General features: G+C 45.2%; 1 protein-coding gene across 1 annotated transcript in view; it reads right to left on the reverse strand.

Annotated features, from left to right (window-relative positions):
- LOC106573190 (chromatin remodeling regulator CECR2) overlaps positions 1-27,195 on the reverse strand; it is a 70,160-nt gene that overhangs the window by 12,425 nt on the left and 30,540 nt on the right. The window contains exons 2-16 of the mRNA XM_014147966.3: positions 25,886-25,980; positions 24,165-24,348; positions 23,788-23,915; positions 23,292-23,372; positions 23,072-23,127; positions 22,598-22,758; positions 19,184-19,273; positions 18,932-19,088; positions 18,165-18,294; positions 12,354-12,391; positions 12,103-12,194; positions 11,841-11,967; positions 10,972-11,336; positions 10,625-10,768; positions 9,618-10,449 (exon numbers count right to left, since the gene is read on the reverse strand). Coding sequence (XP_014003441.3) covers positions 9,618-10,449; positions 10,625-10,768; positions 10,972-11,336; positions 11,841-11,967; positions 12,103-12,194; positions 12,354-12,391; positions 18,165-18,294; positions 18,932-19,088; positions 19,184-19,273; positions 22,598-22,758; positions 23,072-23,127; positions 23,292-23,372; positions 23,788-23,915; positions 24,165-24,348; positions 25,886-25,980 — 2,680 coding nt within the window. The remainder of the gene's footprint in view (positions 1-9,617; positions 10,450-10,624; positions 10,769-10,971; positions 11,337-11,840; positions 11,968-12,102; positions 12,195-12,353; positions 12,392-18,164; positions 18,295-18,931; positions 19,089-19,183; positions 19,274-22,597; positions 22,759-23,071; positions 23,128-23,291; positions 23,373-23,787; positions 23,916-24,164; positions 24,349-25,885; positions 25,981-27,195) is intronic.

The following is a 27,195-nucleotide window of genomic DNA, read 5'->3' on the forward strand; positions in this document are numbered from 1 at the left end:
TTACTCACCACGGACTGGCAGAATCCTTTTTTTCCTTTAACCTGTAAAGCTAGGGGGCAGTATTGAGAATTTTGGAAAAAATATGTGCCCATTTTTAACTGCCTCCTACACCAACTCAGAAGCTAGAATATGCATATTATTGTTCAGGTTTGGATAGAAAACACCCTAAAGTTTCTAAAACTGTTTGAATGGTGTCTGTGAGTATAACAGAACTCCTATGGCAGGCAAAAACCTGACAAGGTTTCATGCAGGAAGTGGCCTGTCTGAACGATGACGAGGCAGCCTCTGGCTGAAACAGATTATCGCCTTATCCAAGTGGCCGATCAGAGGACCATTGAATGAGGTGCGTGCACGATTCGCCCCCGTGGAGAAATTTCATTCGGCTGTTTAGCTTATTGCAGATCCCCGGTCGGAATATTATCGCTTTTCTACGAGATAAATGGCATAAAAATTGGTTTTAAACAGCGGTTGACATGCTTCGAAGTACGGTAATGGAATATTTAGACATTTTTTGTCACGCCATGCGCCATACCGTTATTTACCATTCGTATAGTGTCTAGAACGCACGAACAAAACAGAGGATATTTGGATATAACGATGGATTATTTGGGACCAAACCTACATTTGTTATTGAAGTAGAAGTCCTGGGAGTGCATTCTGACGAAGAACAGGAAAGGTAAGAACATTTTTCTTATAGGAAATAGGATTTTGGTGAAGGCTAATCTTGCCGGGTGTCTAAATAGTCATATGTTTGAGAAATTGAAGTAATAGTATTTCAAACGATTCAAAAATCGCGCCACTGAATTCAGGTGGCTGTTACGTAGGTGGGACGAATTCGTCCCGCCTTGCCCATAGAGGTTAACGAGTCCGCCGTGAATGATATACTGCTTTCCCAGGAACAGGCCCAGATCCCCGTCATTTGCGTGAAGAGAAGGCGGAGAAAAAAAAGGGGCCAGAGGGCATACATACAATTTACACAATAGAACCTGGTTGTTTTCCACCCTAAAACAATTTACACAATAGAACCTGGTTGTTTTCCACCCCAAAACAGCCTTCTGAGAATTCGTAGGCGACCCACACTTCCTTCCATTCTGCTAGCAAACGTGCAATCTTTGGAAAATAAAAATAGATGACCTACGCGGAAGATTAAACTACCAACGAGACATTCAAAACTATAATATCTTATGCTTCACAGAGTCGTGGCTGAACGTTGACATTATCAACATATGGCTGGTTGGTTATACGCTGCATCGGCAGGATAGAACAGTGGCGTCTAGTAAGACGAGGGGCAGCGGACTATGTATTTTTGTAAATAACAGTTGGTGCACGATAGCTAAGAAAGTCTCTAGCTATTGCTCGCCTGAGGTATCCTGAGTATCTCATGATAAGCTGTAGACCACACTATCTACCTAGAGAGTTTCTGTATTTTTCATAGCTGTCTACATGCCATCACAACTGATGATGGCACTAAGACCGCACTAAATGAGCTGTATTCCACCATAAGCAAACAGGAAAACACTCACCCTGAGGCGGTGCGCCTAGTAGCCTGGGACTTCAATTAAGGGAAACTTGCATACCACCCTAACAGAGCCACAGATGATGCAATCTCTATTGCACTCCACACTGCCCTTTCCCACATGGACAAAAGTTTTGAGAATGACACAAATATTAATTTTCACAAAGTCTGCTGCCTGAGTTTGTATGATGGCAATTTGCATATACTCCAGAATGTTATGAAGAGTGATCAGATGAATTGCAATGAATTGCAAAGTCCCTCTTTGCCATGCAAATGAACTGAATCCCCCCAAAAACATTTCCACTGCATTTCAGCCCTGCCACAAAAGGACCAGCTGACATCATGTCAGTGATTCTCTCGTTAACCTCTTGGGGCTAGGTGGGACGCTAGCGTGCCACCCGTGGTGCACTCCATCAACAGCAGGTGCATTTCAAGAGCGGCAAATTTGAATCCAAATAAATGTCAAAATTCAAATTTTTCAAAAATACAACTATGTTACACCATTTGAAAGATAAACATCTCCTTAATCTAACCACGTTTTACGATTTCAAAAAGGTTTTACGGCGAAAGCATAAATTTAGAGTATGTTAGGACAGTACATTTACAAGAGTTGTGTGTAATGTTTTGTCAAGTCAAAGACAGGGTCACCAAAACCATAAAACCAGCTAAAATGATGCACTAACCTTTTACAATCTCCATCAGATGACACTCCTAGGACATTATGTTAGACAATGCATGCATTTTTAGTTCTATCAAGTTCATATTTATATACAAAAACAGCGTTTTACTATGGCATTGATGTTGAGGAAATCGTTTCCCTCCAATAACCGGCAGTCAAGTCAGCGTCAGAAATTAAATAATTAAAATTAGAAAACATTGGTAAAATATTATATTGTCATTTAAAGAATTATAGATTTACATCTCTTGAACGCAATCAACTTGCCAGATTTAAAAATAACCTTACTGGGAAATCACACTTTGCAATAATCTGAGCACTGCGCCCAGAAAAATACGCGTTGCGATACAGACTAGACGTCATGTTGGGGAGATCTAAAATCGAAAATACTATGTAAATAATCCATTACCTTTGATTCTCTTCATCAGATGTCACTTCCAGGTATCACAGGTCCATAACGAATGTAGTTTTGTTCAAAAAAGCTCATCATTTATGTCCAAAAATCTCCGTCTCGTTAGCACATGATGTAAGCCAGCCGGACTTCTCGTCATGAACGAGGGGAAAAAATATATTTCCGTTCGTTCAAACATGTCAAACGTTGTATAGCATAAATCATTAGGGCCTTTTTTAACCAGAACATGAATAATATTCAAGGTGGACGAATGCATACTCTTTTATAACGTATTGGAACGAGGGTACCCAACATGAAGTAGCGCGCCAGGTGTCTAATGGGACATCACCGTTCCATGGCTCTTGTTCGGTCAGATCTCCCTCCAGAAGACTCAAAACACTTTGTAAAGGCTGGTGACATCTAGTGGAAGCAATAGGAAGTGCCAAAATATTCCTAAACCCCTGTGTTTTTCAATGGGATAGGTTTAAAGTCAATACAACACATCAGGTATCCACTTCCTGTCAGAAAATGTCTCAGGGTTTTGCCTGCCAAATGAGTTCTGTTATACTCAGACACCATTCAAACAGTTTTGGAAACTTTAGAGTGTTTTCTATCCATATATAATAAGTATATGCATATTCTAGTTACTGGGTAGGATTAGTAACCAGATTAAATCGGGTACATTTTTTTTATCCAGACGTGCAAATGCTGCCCCCTAGACCCAACAGGTTAACACAGGTGTGAGTGTTGACGAGGACAAGGCTGGCGATCACTCTGTCATGCTGATTGAGTTCGAATAACAGACTGGAAGCTTCAAAAGGAGGGTAGTGCTTGGAATTATTGTTCTTCCTCTGTCAACCATGGTTACCTGCAAGGAAACACGTGCCGTCATCATTGTTTGCACAACAAGGGCTTCACAGGCAAGGATATTGCTGCCAGTAAGATTGCACCTAAATCAACCATTTATCGGATCATCAAGAACTTCAAGGAGAGCGGTTCAATTGTTGTGAAGAAGGCTTCAGGGCACCCAAGAAAGTCCAGCAAGCGCCAGGACCGTCTCCTAAAGTTGATTCAGCTGCGGGATCGGGGCACCACCAGTACAGAGCTTGCTCAGGAATGGCAGCAGGCAGGTGTGAGTGCATCTGCACGCACAGTGAGGCGAAGACTTTTGGAGGATGGCCTGGCAGCAAAGAAGCCACTTCTCTCCAGGAAAAACATCAGGGACAGACTGATATTCTGCAAAATGTACAGGGATTGGACTGCTGAGGACTGGGGTAAAGTCATTTTCTCTGATATATCCCCGTTCCGATTGCATGGGGCATCCGGAAAAAAGCTTGTCCGGAGAAGACAAGGTGAGCGCTACCATCAGTCCTGTGTCATGCCAACAGTAAAGCATCATGAGACAATTCATGTGTGGGGTTGCCTCTCAGCCAAGGAAGTGGGCTCACTCACAATTTTGCCTAAGAACACAGCCATGAATAAAGAATGGTACCAAAACATCCTCCGAGAGCAACTTCTCCCAACCATCCAGGAACAGTTTGGTGACAAACAATGCCTTTTCCAGCATGATGGAGAACCTTGCCATAAGACAAAAGTGATAACTAAGTGGCTCGGGGAACAACACTGGAAATATTGACTCTTTGCATCAACTTTATGCAATTGTCAATAAAAGCCTTTGACACTTATGAAATGCTTGTAATTATACTTCCGAATTCCATAGTAACATCTGACAAAAATATCTAAAGACACTGAGGCAGCAGACTGTGAATATGAATATTTGTGTCATTCTGAAAACTTTTGGCCATAACTGTACAGCTCAGCATCCAACACCATAGTGCCCTCAAAGCTCATCAATTAGCTAAGGACCCTGGGACAAAACACCTCCCTCTGCAACTGGATCCTGGACTTCCTTACGGGCCACCCCAGGTGTTAAGGGTAGGTAACAACACATCCACCACGCTGATTCTCAACACAGGGACCCCTCAGGCATGCATGCCCAGTCCCCTCCTATACTCCCTGTTCACTCATGACTGCACGGCCTTGCACAACTCCAACACCATCATTAAGTTTGCCGATAACAACAGTGGTAGGCCTGATCACCGACAAGACAGCCTATAGAGAGGAGGTAAGAGACCTGACGGTGTGGTGACAGGACAACAACCTCTCCCTCAACGTGATCAAGACAAAGGAGATGATTGTGGACTACAGGAAAAAGGAGGACCGAGCACGCCCCCATTCTCAGACGGGGCTGTAGTGGAGCAGGTTGAGAGCTTCAAGTTCCTTGGTGTCCACGTCACCAACAAACTAACAGGGTCCAAGCACACCAAGACAGTCGTGAAGAGGGCACGACAAAACCTATTTCCCCTCAGGAGGCTGAAAAGATTTGGCATCGGTCCTCAGATCATGAAAAGGTTCTACAGCTGCACCATCGAGAGCATCCTGACTGGTTGCATCACTGCCTGGTATGGCAACTGCTAGGCCTCCGACCGCAAGGCACTACAGAGGGTAGTGCGTACGGCCCAGTGCATCACTGGGGCCAAGCTTCCTGCCATCCAGGACCTCTATACCAGGCGATGTCAGAGGAAGGCCCTAAAAATTGTCAAAGACTCCAGCCACCCTAGTCATAGACTGTTCTCTCTGCTACCGCACCACAAGCGGTACCGGAGCGCCAAGTCCAGGTCCAAGAGGCTTCTAAACACCTTCTACCCCCAAGCCATAAGACTCCTGAACATGTAATCAAATGGCCACCCAGACTATTTGCATTCCCCCCCCCCACACCACTGCTACTCTCTATTTTTATCATCTATGCATAGTCACTGTAAATAACTCTACCTACAAGTACATATTACCTCAACTAACCGGTGCCCACGCACATTGATTCTGTACCGGTGCCCCCCTGTATATAGTCTCGCTATTGTTATTTTACTGCTACTCTTTAATTACTTGTTACTTTTATTGCTTATTCATATTTTTTTAACTACATTGATGGTTAGGGGCTCGTAAGTAAGCATTTCACGAATACAACACCTGTTGACTAATAAAATTTGATTTCACAATAATGTTTCCTGAAGAAAAATAAAATGTCTTAACCATTCACTATGATCACTTCTATAGTTCAGATGAAATCATTTGGTGTGATGAACCAATAAAAGGCAGTAATTCAGAGAACAAGGTAAAGCAATTTTACCAGTTGTATTTAGATTATCCAATAGGGGTCTTCATAATGACAAATGTGGCAACCCCGGTCTTGTTGCGGCAAAACATTTTAGGAATATTTTTCAGGCCTTGTGGGCGGGTTTTGAGTGGTAATCGTATGGAAATTCTAGCTAGACCTGGTAAACCTGCGGCTTGGCAACCGCTCTCCAATCTGGCGGCAACACATCATTGAGTTTGTTTACATGGACACTGATTGACGGAAATTAGGCGCACACCATGGCTACTCTCCTGGTGGTACAACCTTCTGGTAGAAAACGGGGCAACGTTTGGAGACACTTTACTTATGTTGATTCAAACAATATCGAATGCAACGTTTCCACGGGAGAAAAATAATACCAACCTCAAGAGATAACTGAAAGCGCATCATTCCAATATATAAACTCAGCAAAAAAAGTAAAGTCCTCACTGTCAACTGCGTTAATTTTCAGCAAACTTAACATTTGTATGAACATAAGACTCAACAACAGACAAACTGAACAAGTTCCACAGACGTGTGACTAACAAATGGAATAATGTGTCTCTGAACAAAGGTGGGTCAAAATCAAAAGTAAGAGTCAATATCTGGTGTGGCCACCAGCTGCATTAAGTACTGCAGTGCATCTCTTCCTCATGGACTGCACCAGATTTGCCAGTTCTTGCTGTGAGATGTTACCCCACTCTTCCACCAAGGCACCTGCAAGTTCCCGGACATTTCTGGGGGGGAATGGCCCTAGTCCTCACCCTCCGATCCAACAGGTCCCAGACGTGCGCAATGGGATTGAGATCCAGGCTCTTCTCTGGCCATGGCAGAACACTGACACCCGTGTCTTGCAGGAAATCACGCACAGAGCGAGCAGTATGGCTAATGGCATTGTTATGCTGGAGGGTCATGTCAGGATGAGCCTGCAGGAAGGGTACCACATGAGGGGGGAGAATGTCTTCCCTGTAATGCACAGCGTTGAGATTGCCTGCAATGACAAGCTCAGCCCGATGATGCTGTGACACACCGCCCCAGACCATGACAGACCCTCCACCTCCAAATTGATCCCGCTCCAGAGTACAGGCCTCGGTGTAACGCTCATTCCTTCGACGATAAACGCAAATCCGACCATCACCCCTGGTGAGACAAAACCGCAACTCGTCAGTGAAGAGCACTTTTTGCCAGTCCTGTCTGGTCCAGCGACGGTGGGTTTGTGCCCATCGGCGACGCTGTTGATGGTGATGTCTGGTGAGGACCTGCCTTACAACAGGCCTACAAGCCCTCAGTCCAGCCTCTCTCAGCCTATTGCGGACAGTCTGAGCACTGATGGAGGGATTGTGCGTTCCTGGTGTAACTCGGGCAGTTGTTGTTGCCATCCTGTACCTGTCCCGCAGGTGTGATGTTCGGATGTACCGATCCTGTGCAGGTGTTGTTACACGTGGTCTGCCACTGCGAGGACAATCAGCTGTCCGTCCTGTAGCGCTGTCTTAGGCGTCTCTCACAGTACGGACATAGCAATTGTTTGCCCTGACCACATCTGCAGTCCTCATGCCTCCTTGCAGCATGCCTAAGGCACGTTCAGGCAGATGAGCAGGGACCCTGGGCATCTTTCTTTTGGTGTTTTTCTGAGTCAGTAGAAAGGCCTCTTTAGTGGCCTAAGTTTTCATAACTGTGACCTTAATTGCCTTAACGACTGTTCCACAGGTGCATGTTCGTTAATCGTTTATGGTTCATTGAACAAGCACGGGAAACTGTGTTTAAACCCTTATTTGGATTTACGAATTATCTTTGAAAGTCAGGGTCCTGAAAAAGGGACGTTTGTTTTTTCTGAGTTTATATATACACACACAATCAGGTAATAACAGATTGATAATGCTAGCTAGTTAGTTTGCTGCAACCTATCAAACAGAACTTTGATTAGGCCTACAATACAGCTACAATATGTGAAGGGGCAGGGCTCCAGACTGCTACCATTTAGTTGCCTTTTGCGACCCTTTGACTTGGCTGTGCGAGTTACATTTTTAATTAGTTGCGTCAGTGCGAGCTGAACATTCATTAGGTCTACATGATCACCCCACTCCAAAGTTGTAAAACATCCAAATTTTTGTCTGTTAAAACAGTAAAGTGCATTATCCTCATGATTCCTGTAATGAGTGTCTGCCCAGCCCCTAGGCCTGTTTCGCTGGGACCTGCTGCTGTGATGAGTGAGCCACTTGATGTGCTCTTAGGGAAGAAAAGGCTTCCGATTATATAACATTTCAAAAACAAATTGTGGGAAATGCATAGCTTTGAAGCAACTACTGTTGTTCTCAGCTTTCTGTGGGTATGATTTGTATTTGTCATCTCTTAATACTGAGCTCAATATCAACTATTTTACAACCAAGATATCTGATATGGCTTTAAGATATGAACCGCAAACTGCGCAATAGCCATTGTGCGTGCATAAGGTAGAAGGCTACAACTCCAAAGTTTTTTTAGGACATTAAATGTACTGTTAGCTTAATACAGGACTACTAACAGTGGGTATTATATTTAGCATTAGCGATCTGGCTAATGAGTTTTGAGTTCTCACTTCCTCATGTGGTGAATTAGCCCCAAAATAAATGATCCTATGATAAAGTGCACGTAAAGATGTAGCCACAACTCTATTGAACAATACAATTACGAACTTTCTGGAGCCCTACTTTAACAGTAAAATATAACAATACCTTATTGTCAACCCACAATTCATGACAATCATTGGGTTCGTTTGCAGATAAAAATATCTTGAATCATGCATTTTCTGTTGTTTGATGCTGTGGAAAAATATGGTGCCACCAAATCATGGGCTGGTGCCAAAAATGGAAAAAGTTAGTGCCACCAGGGGAAAATGTTAGTCTGGAGCCCTGTCAAGGGGTGTGATTTTTAACCTGGCGCAGAGTAAAGTGTTCTCACTGCTAATTTAGCTGTTGGGAATACAATCATAAAATAGAATGTCATGCAGAAAAATATGTTAGACAAAGCAATGTATACAAGTCAGTGATTTATGTTTACTACAGGTTAATGAGGCAATACAAATGTGATGCGACTAAAATGAAAGGGAATTTATAGTTGACTAAAATGTCCTACTGTTTTCATTATTTTCACAACTAGACTAAATCATTATTCAAATTACAAAAATGGTGCTGACCTGTTGCACACTCTAAACCCACTGATGATGATGATGATTATACCCTGCTGGTCATCTACGAACGTTTGAACATCTTGGCCATGTACTGTTATAATCTCAACCCGGCACAGCCAGAAGAGGACTGGCCACCCCTCAGAGCCTGGTTCCTCTAGGTTTCTTGCCTTTCTAGGGAGTTTTTCCTAGCCACCGCATTGCTTGGTGTTTGGGGTTTTAGGCTGGAACCTAGCACTAATAGCACTTTGTGACATCGGCTGATGTAAAAAGGGCTTCATGAATACATTTGATTGATTGATTGATTCTTTACACTATCCTTGCTTGTTTTGTCAAACTGAAATTAGGCGAACTATTCACATTTTTGCAACCAGCAAATGGAGGAGGGATTTCTGCATAGTGCATCTTTAATATTACTTTAGTCTAAATGACTAGACTAAATCTAAAATGAACACTGCTGCAGTGTGATGACATATCATCTCTCAAAGCAAGTCACGAGACACTCCATTAAACTGGTCAATATTTAATTCATCACTTACTGTGAAAAATAATAATTATCGCATGGCACAGAGTTGAGGGGTTTGCTTATGAAATATAGACTGAATTACAGAAAAGTTCTGAATGAAAATGTTGTAAAAAAGGTACATTTTCATAAAGCTTAGCGAGGTAGAGCTCTAAAGCAGAGAAGGTCATTCCTACCTTTGGGCTTCAAATCTGCGTGATGGGCAGCCTGGCTGTCCGGGCCATTGTCTCTGGCAGGACGCAGCAGCTGAATTTCAGGGGGAGGGTGGTACTGCGAGGGGTGAGTTGGGGCGCTGCCAACACCCTGTGGGGGCTGCTGCTGAAAGTTGCCCATGTCCTGGTGAGAGGAGCCAGCAGGGAGTCCAGTGGAGGAGGCAGACAGCTGCTGCAGGGCAATCATCTCTGGGCTCTCCAGCATGGAGGCGAGACACTGCCTGGAGTCCTGATGAGGCATGGGGGTCCGCAGGGTCATGGGTCCCGGGGAGCTGGTGATGCCAGTGGAAATCCTGTACTGGCCATTGGGATGAGAGGGGTACCCTCCGGGCCCCCCATGCTGCTCTGGCCAGGGTTTGGGGCCCATGGGACGTGGACCTCTGTGGTTATAAGAGAGCTGCTGGTGGTTAGCCATATTTTGCACTTGTTTCCCAGGTCCGCTGGGCCTCTCCTGGCCTTGGTGGTTCATCCCTGACCACATGTTAGGAGGCATGCCCATGCCTGGATGGAAGGCTGGGTAGTTGTGTCGTGGTGGGACGTCAGGCCCAGGGTAGCAGTTCCCTCCAGGGTGTAGGGGGTGGCCGTTGGTGCGCTGGCGAGACAAGTACATGCTGCTGTCGGGCATGGGTGTGCAGAGGCCCCCAGACTGGAGGGCCACAGGACGGGGGCCCAGTGAGGGGCCATGGGTGGGACCCATGTAGGGGTGCTGCTGCCGGTGGTGCTGTGGCTGAAGAGGATGGCCATCAGGCCCCATTTGGTATCTATGGCCAACGTGGTGTCCATCCCCCATGTGTGGCTGGAATACAACATCTATTAGTATGTGCATAGCAGCAAATATAAAATCAACCGACAGATCAGAAACACACAAAACATTGTTCAGTCGGAGCACATTGTGTGAGTTCAGCAGATACTGGATAGCTCCGAATTAAATATGTGAAACCTCCTTCGAATGTTTTCTTAGCTGATCTCACCTGCATGTTGTAATGTTGAGGCATGTGGTGAGCATTTGGATCCCCAGGCCGGGGCATGTGTCCCTGTCCAGGGTAGGCGTAGCTGGGGTCCATCCTCTGGCCGTACATGTGTGGGCCGTGGGGATTAGGGGGGCGCTGGTGCTGCTGCAGAATGGATGACAGTTCAACATCTCATGTCTAAAATGTAATGCATTCATTTGTCTTCATCTAGAACTACCTTTTAACTCCTCTGTAAAAGGGGGGAAACCCTTGATGCTTTCTCTTCATTCATTACCAACTCCTACTAAAGCAGTAAAATATACTTTCTCCTATGTGAAATATTGTTTTTGACATGCATGGCCAGCTACCTGCTGTGCTGGGTGGTAAAGGTTCCCATGATGGGGTTGTCCATGAGGCATGCCATGGGGGTGTGGGGGTCCATTGGCCCAGTGGGGGGGAGGGGGTGGCTGTGCTGGCTTATTCTCCTCCGTTGGGGTGCTGCCCTTGCCCCCTGGATGTGTCCGTTTGCGTGAGGCCTGCTCGGTGGCTCGGATCAAGCTTTCTGGCCCTGCCTGTTTGTTGCCTTTGCTTCGCCTTTTCTCCTTCCGGTCTCTCTCACGGTCCTCGCCGCTCACGTGGAACTCCTCGTCCGTGTCGCCATCCTCCGACGGGAAGTGCTTGAGTAGCGCCCGGCTGAAACAACGTTCCAGGGATTCTGCCATGATGCTGTACTCTGAAGAAAAACACAGGCACCAGAGTATTATCTGCATGCCATGCACACAGACACGCACTCGTCTGTCGTGGGGCCAGGCGATATTGACCCCAGCGTTGGCCGGCAGGTTGACCTGTTCAGAGGGCCTTGGTGTGGTTGACCCCTAGCCCCCGTGCCTCTCCCTTGGGAGTGCATTCAGACGGATGGATGGCTCCAGACAGGGCGCTTAACTAGGGGCTAGAATGTCTCTCTGGCAAGCGGGCAGGACACTGCAGGGCCTGATGCACAGCTCAATCACTCCCCATTCATCACTGTCACACAGAGCCACATTAGAGCTCTCCCCCAACGCAGCCATTCTCTCCACCACGTGCACTTAGTCAAATTGATCTCTCTCATATTCATAAATCAAGTCCAAAGTCAACCCAAAAACCATTTGCACATGCTAGAGGCATTTTTGGGACATTATATAAATTTGACAAAAAAAATAATGAGGTTTTAGATCAAAATGAAGAGGTGTGTGTTTACCGCTGTCTTCCCCATTGTACTCAATGCAGTTTTCGAACATGAGCTTCATGTCAGACACAAACTCTTCCTTGGCAATATACTCCCCTTCATTCAGCTTAGTCTCGATGGTGGACAGGTCCATCGGAGTCTGAGGAAAAATCAGGGCAAACATAAATGACTACTTGTGGAATTGACAACCTCAAATTACAACTTCAAAAACTCTAACTGAGGCAGCTAACCATCATTTGACAGTTTGGAGCCATCCTTTTCACTGTGAGCTCACCCGAATGACCGCATTATAGTTGGGGGCATAGGATTCATCCACAGGCTCCAAGAAGGGCCAGGCATCTTTGTGGGCTCTCAGGGCCTCCAACACTGTGGGGAGAGCAAAAAGAGAGGAGGACCAAGGCAGTTGGAGTCAGAACAGAGGAAATCTCCTGGCTCACTGTCCAGAAAAATGTGCAGGTCAATATGCTTTACACATGCAGACATTATACAGTGATGATTGCATAGATGACAGGGCATATACATTACCTTTGTACAACGCCGTATAATCATCATCAATTTCATAGCTGCAATAAAAGATTGACAAAATGTTCAAACAAATTCACTCATTTATTCTAATAACTGTGTCACTGTATGGGCAACCAATTGCTATCTTAAATAGATATGCCCCTAACACAGATACTCCTGCTTTCATGTTGAAAATGATATCCCTGTTCAATGAGCATTGTTTCCTTTGGAGTGTTGGCTGGCTGATTTTAATTGTACCTTCAACTCAACTCTGGAGAAATCATCTCAAGTCCCCACCACAAACCCCAGACCGGCAAAAAACTCTTACTAAAGAGATGGGACTGATAGATATGTGGAGAGAGAGACTAATAGCTATTATATGGATTATACATACTAATTCAATGTCGATAACACCTACTCTCATATAGATTACATTTTTATCCCAAAGATTTTCATAAATTCTGCCACTTGTCCAATCGGACCCATAGCGCTTTCAGATCACGCCTTTGTCCGCCTCCGCTTTGACCTCTGTAAAAACATCCCGAGGTCAAAAGAACTGGAAATTCAACACCTCCATGTTATCAAACAAAGCATTCCATACATTTGGTCACTACATGGCTAGACAACTACACACAAGACAACAAAGACTCTCCTGTTCCTCTGGCCACAATGTGGGACTCTGCCAAAGCCACACTAAGAGGTCAACTAATTCCATATGCTTCCTCTAAGAAAAAAAGCAACGGAAACACAGGTTAGATGTTGAGAGGGAGATTTAACGCTGCGAAAAAGTACATAAACAATCTCCAGACAGCACCTCCTGGAGTCAACTTAAAGCAGCCAAAGCCAAACTAAACTATTTAAAAAAAGTGATCTTTACTAAACAAACACCATGAGTAAGGCAATAAGTATAGCAGATTGATTGCATACCAACTGAAAAAAAAAAAAGTCAGAGAGTACAAGCATGGCCACCCAAACAGCAGATGACAGTCACATATGATCCAAATAAGATAAATGTAACTTTTACCGCAAATGATATACTTTGAGAGAAAACATACAGATGCAGAACTCTATTCCTTCCTAGAGGGAATCTCGCAACCAAAACGATCAGAGACCGACTAAGAAGATCAACCCCCTTCATTCCCGAGGTCGTCCTACAGGCAATTATCTCCATGCCACCTAACAAGTCCCTAGGCCCAGATGGATTTCCCAGAGACTTCTACAAAGCTTTTTGGCCCCAGCTTAGCCCTATTTTCATGCCAATGCTGGATGATTTTTGCAAAAATGGAGCTCTCCCAGACTATGTACACAGCCCACATTACAGTGCTGCTATAAAAGACAAGGCGCCTCTATCCTAATTGTCCTTCCGGACCAGAAGCTTGTTGGATTTAGACTACAAAATAATTACCAAATTGCTGGCCAAAAGACTAAACACTCTTCTTCACAAAATAATAAAAGCGGACTGGATTTATTAGAGACAGGTATTCTCCTGATAACATTCGCCGTCTTTTTGATATTATTGATCTTGTAAACACACAGAAGACCCCTGTCCTGCTGGCTTCACTGGATGCTGAGAAGGCATTCGACAGGAAGGAGCGGAGTTTTCTGTTCTCAGTCTTAGAAAAGTTCAATATGGACCCAAACTTTATTAAATGGATTAGGTCCCTATATTCTCATCCAAATGCCATGGTGTCAACTAACGGTCTGAACTCTGACAGACTCCCTTTGGGATGTGGCACAAGACAAGGGACGCTCTCTGTCCCCCCTGCTCTACTTGTTGGGGCAGAGTTGATAAGGAGCAAGCCAAGTATTATGGGGGTTTCTGCAGGTGGCCTTCAGCACAAGATTTCACACTACGCGGATGTTGCCTTGCTCTACATATTCAACCCTGAGAAATCCCTCCCATTTTAGACAATTGATCAGTACAGCAAGTTCAGGATATAAGGTACATTTGAACAAGTCCATTGTTTGCCCCCTCATTCTTACACTGACCGCTCTATGAAGACACTATGTCCATTCCAATGTAAGACACAGATGTTTCCATACCTTGGAATCTTTGTAACGTCAGATCTCCAAACCTGGATCTCCCTCCCAATTAGCTTAGTCGGAAGATTCAATGTTAACCGTATGAACATCCTCCCTAGATTGAACTATTTATTTCAGACGCTCAAATTCAGATGCCCAGTCCCTTCTCTATTTTTTTAAACAACCAACTAAAGCTTCACCAAATATATATTGGGCAATAAAAAAACCTAGGATCAAGTTCTCCATTCTATCAAAACCTGAATCTAAGGGTGGTCTTCACCTTCAATTGTACTACTGGTCTGCCCTAATCCTCAACATCCTAACATGGATCACAAACAGACAAGACTCAACGTGGATTCAGATAGAGGCCCAATCCTGTGGTTTATTGCCCCTAAGCTCAATTATATTCATTAATAACTTTAGTGAAGTGGGCAACATACCCAAAACCCTTGTGATTTATACCACCCTACTAAGATGGAATGACTAAGAAATACCTTGGTATTTCCTCCCAGATATGCTCTCACTCGCCTATAGTGTACAACCCAGACTTGCCAAAAGCCCCAAGTGATGCCAACTTTCATCTTTGGCATCCTCTAGGGATCAGGACTTTTTCCGGCCTGTTTCATCAGAACCCAACTACTCTGAAATCCTTCTAAGAGCTATGCAGTGAATTCAATGTGCCAAGATCCATTTTTGTTGTTGTTATCTTCAAATTAGACACGTAATTTTATTACACCCCAGCGAGACTCCTTTTAATGAATACAGCCATTTCTCCTGATTGTAAAAGATGTACCTCTATATGGATGTATTTGAGCTGAAGAGAGATTGCCAAAATCTGGTAATCTATACATACTGCTGCACAGAAAACAGATGTACAGTTTGATATGACCCTGTGTCCATCTTCTTAATGCCCAGCGGGACTTTGTTCTTGATCCAGACAGGGAAAATTTGTTTATGACCATCATATACTTTCCTAAAAAAACATTATCCTACAGTAGGCTTCTAATTATTCTCTTACATTTAAAATGTGAATTGACCAGATTGTTGACTTTCTTCCTCTTGAAAAGATCACTTATGACCTCCGCAAGAGACAGCCCAAGTTTGATAGACTCTGGTCTCCAATTTATTTATTTCACCTTTATTTAACCAGGTAGGCTAGTTGAGAACAAGTTCTCATTTACAACTGCGACCTGGCCAAGATAAAGCAAAGCAGTTCGACACATACAACAGAGTTACACATGGAATAAACAAACATACAATCAATAATACAGTAGAAAAATCTATATACAGCATGTGCAAATGAGGTAGAATAAGAGAGGTGAGGCAATAAATAGGCCATGGTGGCAAAGTAATTACAATACAGCAATTAAACACTGGAATGGTAGGATGTGCAGAAGATGAATGTGCAAGTTGAAATACTGGGGTGCAAAGGAGCAAGATAAATAAATAAATACAGTATGGGGATGAGGTAGATTGGATGGGCTATTTACAGATGATCTATGTACAGATGCAGTGATCTATGAGCTGCTCTGACAGCTGGTGCTTAACTTCTTTGGGATAGGGGGCAGTATTTTCACGACCGGATAAAAAAACGGACCCGATTTAATCTGGTTTCTACTCCTGCCCAGAAACTAGAATATGCATATAATTAGTAGATTTGGATAGAAAACACTCTAAAGTTTCTAAAACTGTTTGAATGGTGTCTGTGAGTATAACAGAACTCATATGGCAGGCCAAAACCTGAGAAGATTCCATACAAATTGTCTGACAATTTGTTGTCCTTCTGTTGCATCTCTATCGACATTACAGCATCTGTGCTGTAACGTGACACTTTCTAAGGCTTCCATTGGCTCTCTAAAGCCGCCAGAAAGTGGAATGGGGTGTTTGCTGTCTCTGAGCAAAGTATAGGAGCAGAGTTTGTAAGTGGTCAGCCTGGGGACAGTGAGACTGGAGATGCGCAGTCACGAGAACTCGCCATGTTTTTCTTTCAGTCTTTGAATGAATACAATGTTGCCCGGTTGGAATATTATCGCTATTTTACGCGAAAAATTGCATAAAAATTGATTTTAAACAGCGTTTGACATGCTTCTAAGTACGGTAATGGAATATTTTGAAATCTTTTGTCACGAAATGCGCTCGCGCGTTACCCTTCAAATAGTGACCTGAACGCATGAACAAAACGGAGGTATTTGGATATAACTATGGATTATTTGTAACCAAAACAACATTTTTGTTGAAGTCCTGGGAGTGCATTCTGACGAAGAACAGCAAAGGTAATCCAATTTTTCTAATAGTAATTCTGAGTTTAGGTGACCCCGAAGTTGGCGGATGTCAAAATAGCTAGCCGTGATGGCCGAGCTATGTACTCAGAATATTGCAAAATGTGCTTTCGCCGAAAAGCCATTTTAAAACCGGACATAGCGATTGCATAAAGGAGTTCTGCATCTATAATTCTTAAAATAATTGTTATGTATTTTGTCAACGTTTATCATGAGTAATTTAGTAAATTCACCGGAAGTTTTCGGTGGGTATGCTAGTTCTGAACATCACATGCGAATGTAAAAAGCTGGTTTTTGATATAAATATGAACTTCATTGAACAAAACATGCATGTATTGTATAACATAATGTCCTAGGAGTGTCATCTGATGAAGATCAAAGATTAGTGCTGCATTTAGCTGTGGTTTGGGTTTATGTGACATATATGCTTGCTTGGAAAATGGCTGTGTGATTATTTGTGTCTATGTACTCTCCTAACATAATCTAATGTTTTGCTTTCGCTGTAAAGCCTTTTTGAAATCGGACAATGTGGTTAGATTAACGAGAGTCTCATCTTTAAAATGGTGTAAAATAGTTGATTGTTTGAGAAAAATGAATTGTGGTTTTTTAGTTGGTTTTGTATTTCGCGCCGTGCGATGCCATTGGCTGTTGGCTAGGGGTTCCGCAGGCGGAACGTCTGTCCTCAACAGGTTAAAGCTAGTGAGGGAGGTAAGAGTCTCGAGCTTCAGAGATTTTTGCAGTTCGTTCCAGTCATTGGCAGCAGAGAACTGGAAGGAAAGGCGGCCAAGGGAAGTGTTGGCTTTGGGGGTGACCAGTGAGATATACCTGCTGGAGCGCATGCTACGGGTGGGTGCTGCTATGGTGACCAGTGAGCTGAGATAAGGCGGGGCTTTACCTAGCAGAGACTGTAGATGACCTGGAGCCAGTGGGTTTGGCGACGAGTATGAAGCGAGGGCCAGCCAACGAGATCATACAGGTCGCAGTGGTGGGTAGTATATGTGTCTTTGGTGACAAAACGGATGACACTGTGATAACTACATCCAATTTGCTGAGTAGAGTGTTGGAGGCTATTTTGTAAATGACATCGCCGAAGTCGAGGATCGGTAGGATGGTCAGTTTTACGAGGGTATGTTTGGCAGCATGAGTGAAGGATGCTTTGTTGCGAAATAGGAAGCCGATTCTAGATTTAATTTTGGATTGGAGAAGCTTAATGTGAGTCTGGAAGGAGAGTTTACAGTCTAACCAGACACCTAGGTATTTGTAGTACTGAACTATATTTCAAATTGGACACACACACACACACACACACACACGTAAGGTGCTGTAAAACAAATGATTTGCTCGTTGTCTCAGCTAAAGCTGAAATAGCTAACATGCCATTTATTATATTACTTATGTCTGCCACATCTGTGAATGTGGAATGTGTTTTGTTTGTTGATTGGAAAAACAAGAATATTTAAGAAAATAATCAAAATTCCCTGTCCATAAATTATCAGTACTCTAGTGTCGAGTAGTAGTGTGTGGCTCTTACAACTCTTTTGTCCTGCGGGAGCGTTGGATGGGTGAGTGGGGCTCCAGGTGCAGCAGTTCGGGGGGCAGGTCCTTCCCCTGGGATATCAACCAGGCCTTCTCCTCACGCAGTTTCCGCCGCCGCGCTCGCTCTGAGGGAAACAGCAGAACCACAATTAATTACACACAACAGCAGCAGCATAAGGGATTGTACTTTACTACAGTTTCAAGGGCACCTGTTGGCCATCCGGCCGCCTGCTGGTGCACAGAGTCAATAAAAACCAGGCCGAACAACATGAGAGACTGAAGGAGTTCAGAGAAGATGAGTGATTCATTGACCATCCTTTAGCAGGCTTAGCTGATTTAAAAAAAAGCGAGAACAGAAAGGAACACTTTATCTCTCAACATGAAAGGCTGCGGGCTGCCGTCCGCCTGCTGTGCAGATTAAAATATGTTGGAGGGTGGATTCCAACTGCTCTGATCCACCAGAGACCAGGCAGCCCAGCCCGGTCCCACTGTTCATCTATTATACATTAATGAGGGTCCTTCACCAGTTAATTAACCCTTGACAGGTGACATCAGAAGGACTCCTGTGATTCAAAGGGCTATATATTCCCACTCACTCGCAGCCCAATACGTGTAATATATTGCAATATATAATTCACAACCAGGGCAATAGATCATTCAACGGTACAGGCAATACAAATGCAGAGGTGTGTGCAGGGTTGGCCGTCTTTCAGAATCCACCCTGAGCCCCACCCTGCCCCCTAACCCAGCTCCACTACTCACCCTCCACAGCTTGGAGTCTCTCCAGCTCCTCTCTCTGGCGCTCCTCCTGCAGCAGCATCTCCTCTTCTCGTCTCTGCTCCATCAGCAGGGCCTGCCTGTCCATGTCCTCATCCCTCTGTTTCTGCTGCTCCCTGTTGGCTATGGCCTGCAGCGTGTCCTGGACACAAACAGGAAACCATCAGTCCACTGGGTCTCACAGGAGACGGGACATACACTAAGAACGATAAATTACACATGCACAGCTGGTCTCACCTCCTCCTCTTGGCTCATGCGTTTCTCAGAGAGCCGGTAAGAGCTGCATACTGGGGTGGGGTCCAGCAGCCTCTGCTTCTGCTCATTCACCTGCAGAGGCAAAAGAATCAAGATAAAAAAAACAAAGTGGTTTTGTTATTCACACACAAAACAAATCACAGTCGCTTTGATCAAGTAACGCATCCACGGGAGCTAATACCCAAGCAGGCCCCAGGGAATCCTCTGTGGTCTTCCAGCAGAGCTGTGAGGAGAGAAGGGGTGATCCAAGCTCTGCTCCTCCTCCCCCGACTACCCCCCTTTAAATCCCACCCACCCTGCTACCCCTCTCCTAGTGGGTCATTGACTAACCAAACAAATCCCTCCATGCTCCCTGTGACAATAACCACACGTAACGATTTCCACTAAAAGCTGGGGGAGCGGGCGGTAACGTGTGTGTGCTTGTATTTGCAAACTGACCACAGCATTGCCACTTCATGAAATAGACTATAGTCTATGATGTAGCAATTAGTAAGAAAGTTAAATACTTAATATGAGCATCAGAATTGGTTGCAGAATACAAACCACAACATGGAAGAAGAATAAAAAAAAACAACAGCAGGAAGCTGCAGTCAGAGCAGAACCCTCTGGGCCAGGCAGTATCTATGTCAGGGAATGCAGTCCAAAAGGTATGGTTGTTTCCAAGAGCATGGGGGTAATGGAGTCTGGTACGTTGGACGTTATGGGAAACAAGATGGACGCCTGCCTCCTGGGCTGCACCACCTCCTGTGCCTTTTGTTTCTGTGGTGTTATGTTATGTTTAATATTCTTTATTGAGGAAAAATGTAGTTACTACGACTGTGATGTGGTTCTGTCACCTAGTTATCTTAAGATGAATGCACTAAACTAAATGTCACGCAGGAGAGAAAAAAAAAACAGAAAAAAAGTGTCTGCTAAATGACTCAAATGTAAATGCTTCCTGTCAGGACGGGCCCTGTGAACACCACCAAGAGGCCCTTTCCCCCTCTGTAGAGTTCTGCCTGCCAGCAGCATGGGGACGTGTTAGATAGCTGCCTTGCTCTTCCTCCACTGGGCCAGTGGTGGCCACCACCAGAGGGGCTGTCAAAGTGCTGAATGTGCTATAGCTCCCATCCCCCCCAAGTCTTGTCTCTCTGCACCGGCGTGTCCCGGGGCTCCTCTGCCCTGCCTCTGCTCTGTGCATTACCCACAGCACTTAATCGCACACAGGAGATGGACTGCCTCTGGTGTCGCCACTTAAGAAGTCGACAATCCTGCAGTGCAGCAGGTCGTCAATCAAGTGGCTCCATCCCGCCTCAAGGTGAGTGCCTGCCTCCCGTCAGCGCCCCGCGAAATGGCTGTGACAGCCAGGGCTGTGGACAGGAGCTGGGAGACTCCATGGCTGTGGGCGCACTCACACACACAATAACGCTGCGATTGCGCACACACACATCCCAGATGCCTGCTCTGTACTGCCAGAGCCTGCATCCAAGCTGCTGAACATTCCCACTGAGAACAGGTCCAGATAGATAACAGCCAGGCAGGCATGCGGGCCGTGAAGGACAGATGACCATCGGATGACCATTAGAGAACGACCCCATGCCGACAGAATGGCTAAAGAACTTTTGACTGTCACAGTCCACAAGGACAGGCAGGCTGTGTTGGGTTTCTATAGCTTCTATCGGACCCGATCACAGGGATGGCTAACGCGAGAGATCCCGTTGATCACTACAGAATTACGTGAATCTGCATTCAGTTTGTTTTAATGCATAACAAGGCTTGTGTCGACGTGCCCGGACATGCACTTAATAAGCAAGCTAGCTAGCTAAGCAGATCGCTATGTGACCTGTTGGCAAAGACTACGATAACTAACCCTTTCATCTGTTGTGTTAGCTCGGTAGCTAAACATGGTACTAAGATATCAGATAAGAGCTAATGGCCAACGTAGCTAGCTAACGTTAGCTGGTTAGCGTTTTGAATATGCCCAATTTTCAGCAACGAGCCATCTGCTGATCTGACCAGCCACAATCGTATCCGTAAATTGACAATTGATAGTTGGATTAGATGACTGTCGTAACAGGGAAAGAAGGAAGTGTTTAATTAAAAGGTTGGCAATAGGTTTAGCTCCCTAAGCATCTTTCTTCATGTTATGGACCAAAAAAGCTGTAGATCAGCGTGCGTGTGTTTTTCCACTTCTCAAACTATGGGCAGATTGGAGTCATTCAGACAAAACGTGAATCGTTTCATTTTTACATTTTTTTTTTCTTCTGCTTATTACATATTATGCACACTTATGGCTTTGTAGAAAATGGAATTGCCATTGAGCTAGTTCTCATAGTAGCAAGTAAATGACATCAGCGATGGAGAGATATGCGAGATGTGAAAAAGAGCCGTGTTACAACCTCGCTCTATCCAATTAGTAGCAGTAGGATCAAGTTACAACCCGCCCGAAAAGTGACTAAAAATACTAGTTTCATAAGCATCTGTGATCACAAATCATTATGTTGGACCCATTGGCATGGAATAGATGTTATTTTATATTCTCAAACTAACAGCAGTGCCTATATGATGCCCTTCCATACAGGCATGACATGTTGGAGGGAAGAATCTATGCGAATGTTGTTGATCAGTAAGATAATAAGTCCCACATGAAAAGCAAACAGATTGTCACGTGTAGCACCACAGACTGATCAGCCAAAACAATATCAATAACTCAATGCACACACTCGTATTGAATATGCATTCACCTATATTGCGAGTAGGCCTATGCATCTTAAACTTACCCAGTTTATTAAGAGATTTACCATTCAAATACAATTATTACCATTATGTTGTTATGTAGTTTGTTTTTACCAAAGTCAAATGTATTGTTTTATTTAAAAAAATGGAATGATATCGACCCAAAATATCATCCATCGGCTTCCTTGGTATCAGCCCTAAAAAGAAAAATCCATATTGGTCCTTCTCTACTGTCTAGCTATGTATACTCAAAAGATAAACGAGTATGCAATGTATTAAAAAGGGCAGAGTTTGAACAGTTAAAACACGGTGTCCACAATCTCCGAGGCGACTCATTCCGCAGAACAAAAACCATGCGACAAATGAGCACTCCCAGCCTCGACTGTCACTCCAACAGAAGCTGCACACAGGGCCACAGATGAGAGAGAGAGAATGGACAGTCCGGCTTTGGGCCCAGGACTCAGATGGGTTTAGAAGCTAGTGTTCTGGGCAAGCAGAGACCAGTCTGCCTCCACACACCTGCAGCCGCGCCACACAGCCTCCATTTCACAATTCCTCCTGGAGGCAGCCATTTGAGACACTATGCCGTTACAGAGCACATCAGCTGACTGAGTCAGTGTCTGAATGAAGATTGATGGGTTGAGAGGGGGAGGGAGGAGACTAAGAAGAGAGCTGACTGACCTTGTGCTCGATCATGCTGCTGATCTCAGGGAGGAAGTTCTGGCTGATGATGCGGTAGAGGTGGCGGTCCTGGGGGGACGTTTTGTCTCTGATGCTCTCGGCCAGACTGGCCCACTGCTCCTCCGTGTCACACACCAAGGACCAGGCACCGCGCTCCCGGTCTGGACGGACGGACAGACAACATCATGGCCAATATACTCCGGACTCTGACATTGCTCATTCTGATATTGCTCATTCTGAGGGGGAGGGGATTTTGTGTGTATGGTCATTGTATTACTAGATATGACTGCACTGTTGGAGCTAGAAAAATAAGCATTTCGCTGCGCCTGTGATAACATATGCAAATCTATGTACACGACCAATAAACTTTGATTCTATATATTTTTTTTTTTTAAACAAGTCTCAATCGTCAGCATCAATATCAGAAGTTGGAGTCGATCTAGATAGATGTGATAGCTCTGCCTTTTTTCTCACCTGTGCCTGAGTGTAGACCTTCCAGTCCATTCTCCTTCACGTCGCTCTCCACCTCACTGAAAAAAAACAACAAGACAGCCCATTCAGTATTTACCATCCACTCCAAAGCATTGCATGAACAAGGTCTGGGGAATAAAGGTGGTGAACGTCTCTGGAGACGTTTTGTTTGAGAGCGGAGAGAACGCGAGACCACTAAGACAGAGTTTGCTGCTGGTTTCACCTTAGCTGGATCTCCTCCACTTTCTTCTTTGGTGGTCTTCCCCTTTTCCTCTTCTCTGTTGGTTTGATCTCAGGGGCTTCACTACAGGGACAACAGAGTGAAAAACAAATATCCGCCCACACTTTAAATTACACAGGCCTTTTACCAGGGTAGCTATTACTGGAGTGACCCATATGATTAACCTCTAACAGGCAAGTAGGTACATAGTAATTACTATGTTGGTGCTCACTTTGTCCTTTGTTAGAAAACAGAATTAGCAGTAGGAAGTGCTACTGTTTACATATTACATATCTCATAGCCTTACAGACACCATAGAGCATATATACACAGTAACACATAATATAATGCATACACAAAGTATCAGAGAATCGATACAAAAATGACTGGTTATATACCAGCATAGCGTTCACATTCTGTGACCTCTGTATCTGTGAATTACAGGCAAGCAAAACCATCCAACGTCCACAGCCGATGCCCGATGGTGCAACCCACTTACCTGAGCTGCTCCGCTTTCCTCTTGACCGGCTCCTCTTTGTACATGCGGGTACCATAGAAGTACCAGTAGAGGGCACCGCTCCCATCTTGCCCCAGCGGCTCCACGCGCAGGCTGTCCGCATCCAGGCCCTGGGATCAAACATTCCATGGATTAATGATGCATATTACAGTTCCACTAAATTCACTACGTCAGGTTAGACAGCACTTTTTTAAGTCAGTCACCATCAACAGCGTCCCACCAAAACTACAGGTACCAAAACATGAGTGTTTCCCCAGTTTTAACCGTTTACCCATGCTAACTCTGAAACGGTCATAATAACGGGTGTTTAAAACAGCTGCAAGCTTGTGGTACAAGGTGTGTGTGTGTGTGTGTAGCACCTTGAGCAGGTCGAAGACGTCTGCGGCGTCCAGGCGGTAGTCACATAGCCTGTGCAGCAGCTCCACCTGTGTGCGCGGGGTCAGCTCCTCAAAGGGCCCCTGGCGCAGGGGGTTGGGCTTCCCCTCCTCCAGCTCCCAGCGGTAGTTGATGATGTCGTCCAGATAACTGCTGAACGCCTGGGGACTAAGGGGGGCGGGGGAGTGATTAGTCCCATATGACAATACAGTAGTGAGGAGGGGTGGGTAATAACAAAATCAGAGAAATCTACTGCAGTGAATTTGGTTGGTGCGGACTAGTCAACGGTTCCCATACAAAATGTGAGAATTTAGGCCTAGGTTAATTGTTTCTAACCCATTCATGTCACATACTCATTCATCTCTTCAACTAGAAGTCATTCATTCTCAAACGCCTACTGTGTCAAAAGGTCAAAAGGAACATGTGCTTCGTATTGATAGCAATCAACACAACAAAAGAAAAGCTGATTGGGAGATCGGGCGATTGCTGTTATTTTTGTCGAGCTACTCCATAGCCCTTTACAGAGTCCTTGGGATCCGACAATATGGCGCACCACTATTCATTCACTTGCAAATGCTTGTCCTTACAGTGTGCTTTGTAAAGCAAGTGCATATAACGTCTCAATTTCAACAGGCTGTCTATTGTGATAGAGACAGTCAAGAAATAATTCAAGCTGCCATACCGTAGTGGTTCTGGAGAGAAAAGGAGGGGAAAAAGACAGCAATTTCTTTGCACTTCAATGGGTTTGTTTCATTGTTTTGGATGCTGGTGAATAAATGTTGGTTCCGGGTCAGATCTGTCTGATTAATCTGGAACCCTTCAGTTCCTGCTCAGACGCACAGAAACAAGGGCTCAGGGCAGGGGTGAGTGCCGATGCAACAACAGAAAAGAAAGGAGAAAAACCGGAGGGAAAAAAATGGCTTATCTTGAAAGAGCAGTTTGCACTTTCACACAGCTGCAGGCCCCCCACTATCCCATCTCCTCCTCTGCCAACACCCCCACCCCCCTCCCCAGCTCCGCCGGAGCGTTTAACGCGTGCGGATGAAAAGGGCAGCTCTTTGAAAGGCCAGAGCCGAGCATCCACCCCCGGGATGCCAGCGGCTGTCCTGTCCAATAAGGCAGGTTATCCTGTTACTGCATGCCTGGGTGTGGAAACTATCAGCCTTAACCTCCCTCATCCCTCCCTACCTACCGAGTCACAGGCTGATAGGTGCCTACCCCAGTGGTGCTGATGGAGCAAGAGCAGGAGAGGAGGTGGTAGCGGTGGTGGGTGGGGGCCCCTTCAGGGCTGGAACATTTATTTCACTTTCCTGTGCTCTTCCCACTCCCTCTCGTTCACATTTAGTCATCAAGGAACCGCCCCCCCCCCAGGGAAAAATCCGCCTAACCCCAGTTTCCTTTGTGAGAAGCCTCACTCAGTTGCAAAGGCTGATTTCAACACAAGCTGTGCACACTGATGTGCTCACTACTAAACAGGGTTTGTGACTCAAACTTCCCGTGTTTCAGGCCCATACAGCCCCTGGATGTTGTCACCAAGACTGGTCTGTTAGAAGGAAGGTAAAGAGATGTGCTGCTGTTTGCTGGCGAGCTAAGAAGTTAGGCCTAGGCCTGAGGCTCTCTCTAGAAAGAAAAAGTATGAATATTGAACTCCCGTATAAATAAAGATTGAATAAAGGATGTGGGAAAGCCGGTGGGCACTACTTACGTGATGTCTGTACGCTGGTAGCATCCTTGCAGCAGTGAGACGAGGAGGTCAGCCAGAAAGTCTGTGTCCTGCTTCTGTAGCGCCTCTTCCAGCTCCTACCACACAAAGAGAGACACAGCCAAGAGGTCAACCTTTGAGTTATATGGAGATCCACTTTTTTTTTTTTTTTAAAGGCACACGAAAATCTCAGTTTTAAAGTCGGCATATAACATTTAATGGTTGGTGTTAGTCACAGGTCGGTGCAGTTAAAAAAAAGCGTTAAGATTCCAGAGTGATACGGATGCCCTGGAGTAAAACCATAGGTGGTGATGGGAATTTAGGGCTTCCAAGACATAGTTTGACATTTTCAAAGAAACAGGAGCTCTCGTAGCAAAACTTGGTTGAAGTGTGGATATTGGAACTAGTAACTTATATTGTGAGAGCCATAGGGGACCAGAATACCTGGCAGTATTCTAACGCTTTTGAGTCTAACACTCTTGATCATGACAAACAACCATACAGAACATGTGTACGAGGTACGCTGTGCGTAGGGAACCTGTTTGAGTTGCTGTGGGAGGGGGGGATTAGTTGCCATGTTCTCAGAAGAGTCCTTTCTGCCAGCGGTTGGAGCCGAGGTTCAAGTTCAACCCTGACCCCTCTCCTGCCTGGCATTGTGTGGCCGCCGTTTAGGGTTTATGAAGCGGCAGTAACTGGGAGAGCAAACTCTAAAGGCCCTCAAAGAGCCAAGGAGAGACGGCAGCAGGAGACTAAGGCCACCGCACAGACCCGCACCCCCTCCTCCGCCACTGACCAACCGGGCCACAGCACCCCACACCATTACCCAGCATGCTTTTCTCTCTCTCCCCGGGATACCCAAAGGCCCTCGGCTACAGAGCAGAGGCGGGGGAGAGACAAGGGAGGCTGAGAGGGCAAAAAATGCTAATGAAAAGTGCTCCATCAACCAACTGTCCATTTCACTTAACCCCCCCTCCCCCGTTTCCCAGGATGCAAAGCGACCCTTCAGCATTGGCCCTTCCTCTTTAAAAAGGAATCTGCCCGCAGCTGACCGCCCCTCGGTCTCTAGCTAAAGAACTCACTTCCAAATTCTCTGCATAAAACACATCACCCCTCCACCACCCCAAAGAACACCCCTCCACCACCCCAAAGAAAAAGCATGTTGACAGTCCAGAATAAACTCAAGGGCAAGGAGGCCCATTTCATTGTGCAGCCTGCAGATTGCTGCCCCTCTCTAGAGAAACGGTGAGTGCCGGGTCACTGGGGGTCAGCCTCCACACCTCCCGGCTGTGGAGAGGCACGGAAGACAGGAGCCA

This window comes from Salmo salar, chromosome 16 (assembly GCF_965601325.2).
Source record: "Salmo salar chromosome 16, fSalSal1, whole genome shotgun sequence".
NCBI lineage: Eukaryota > Metazoa > Chordata > Actinopteri > Salmoniformes > Salmonidae > Salmo > Salmo salar.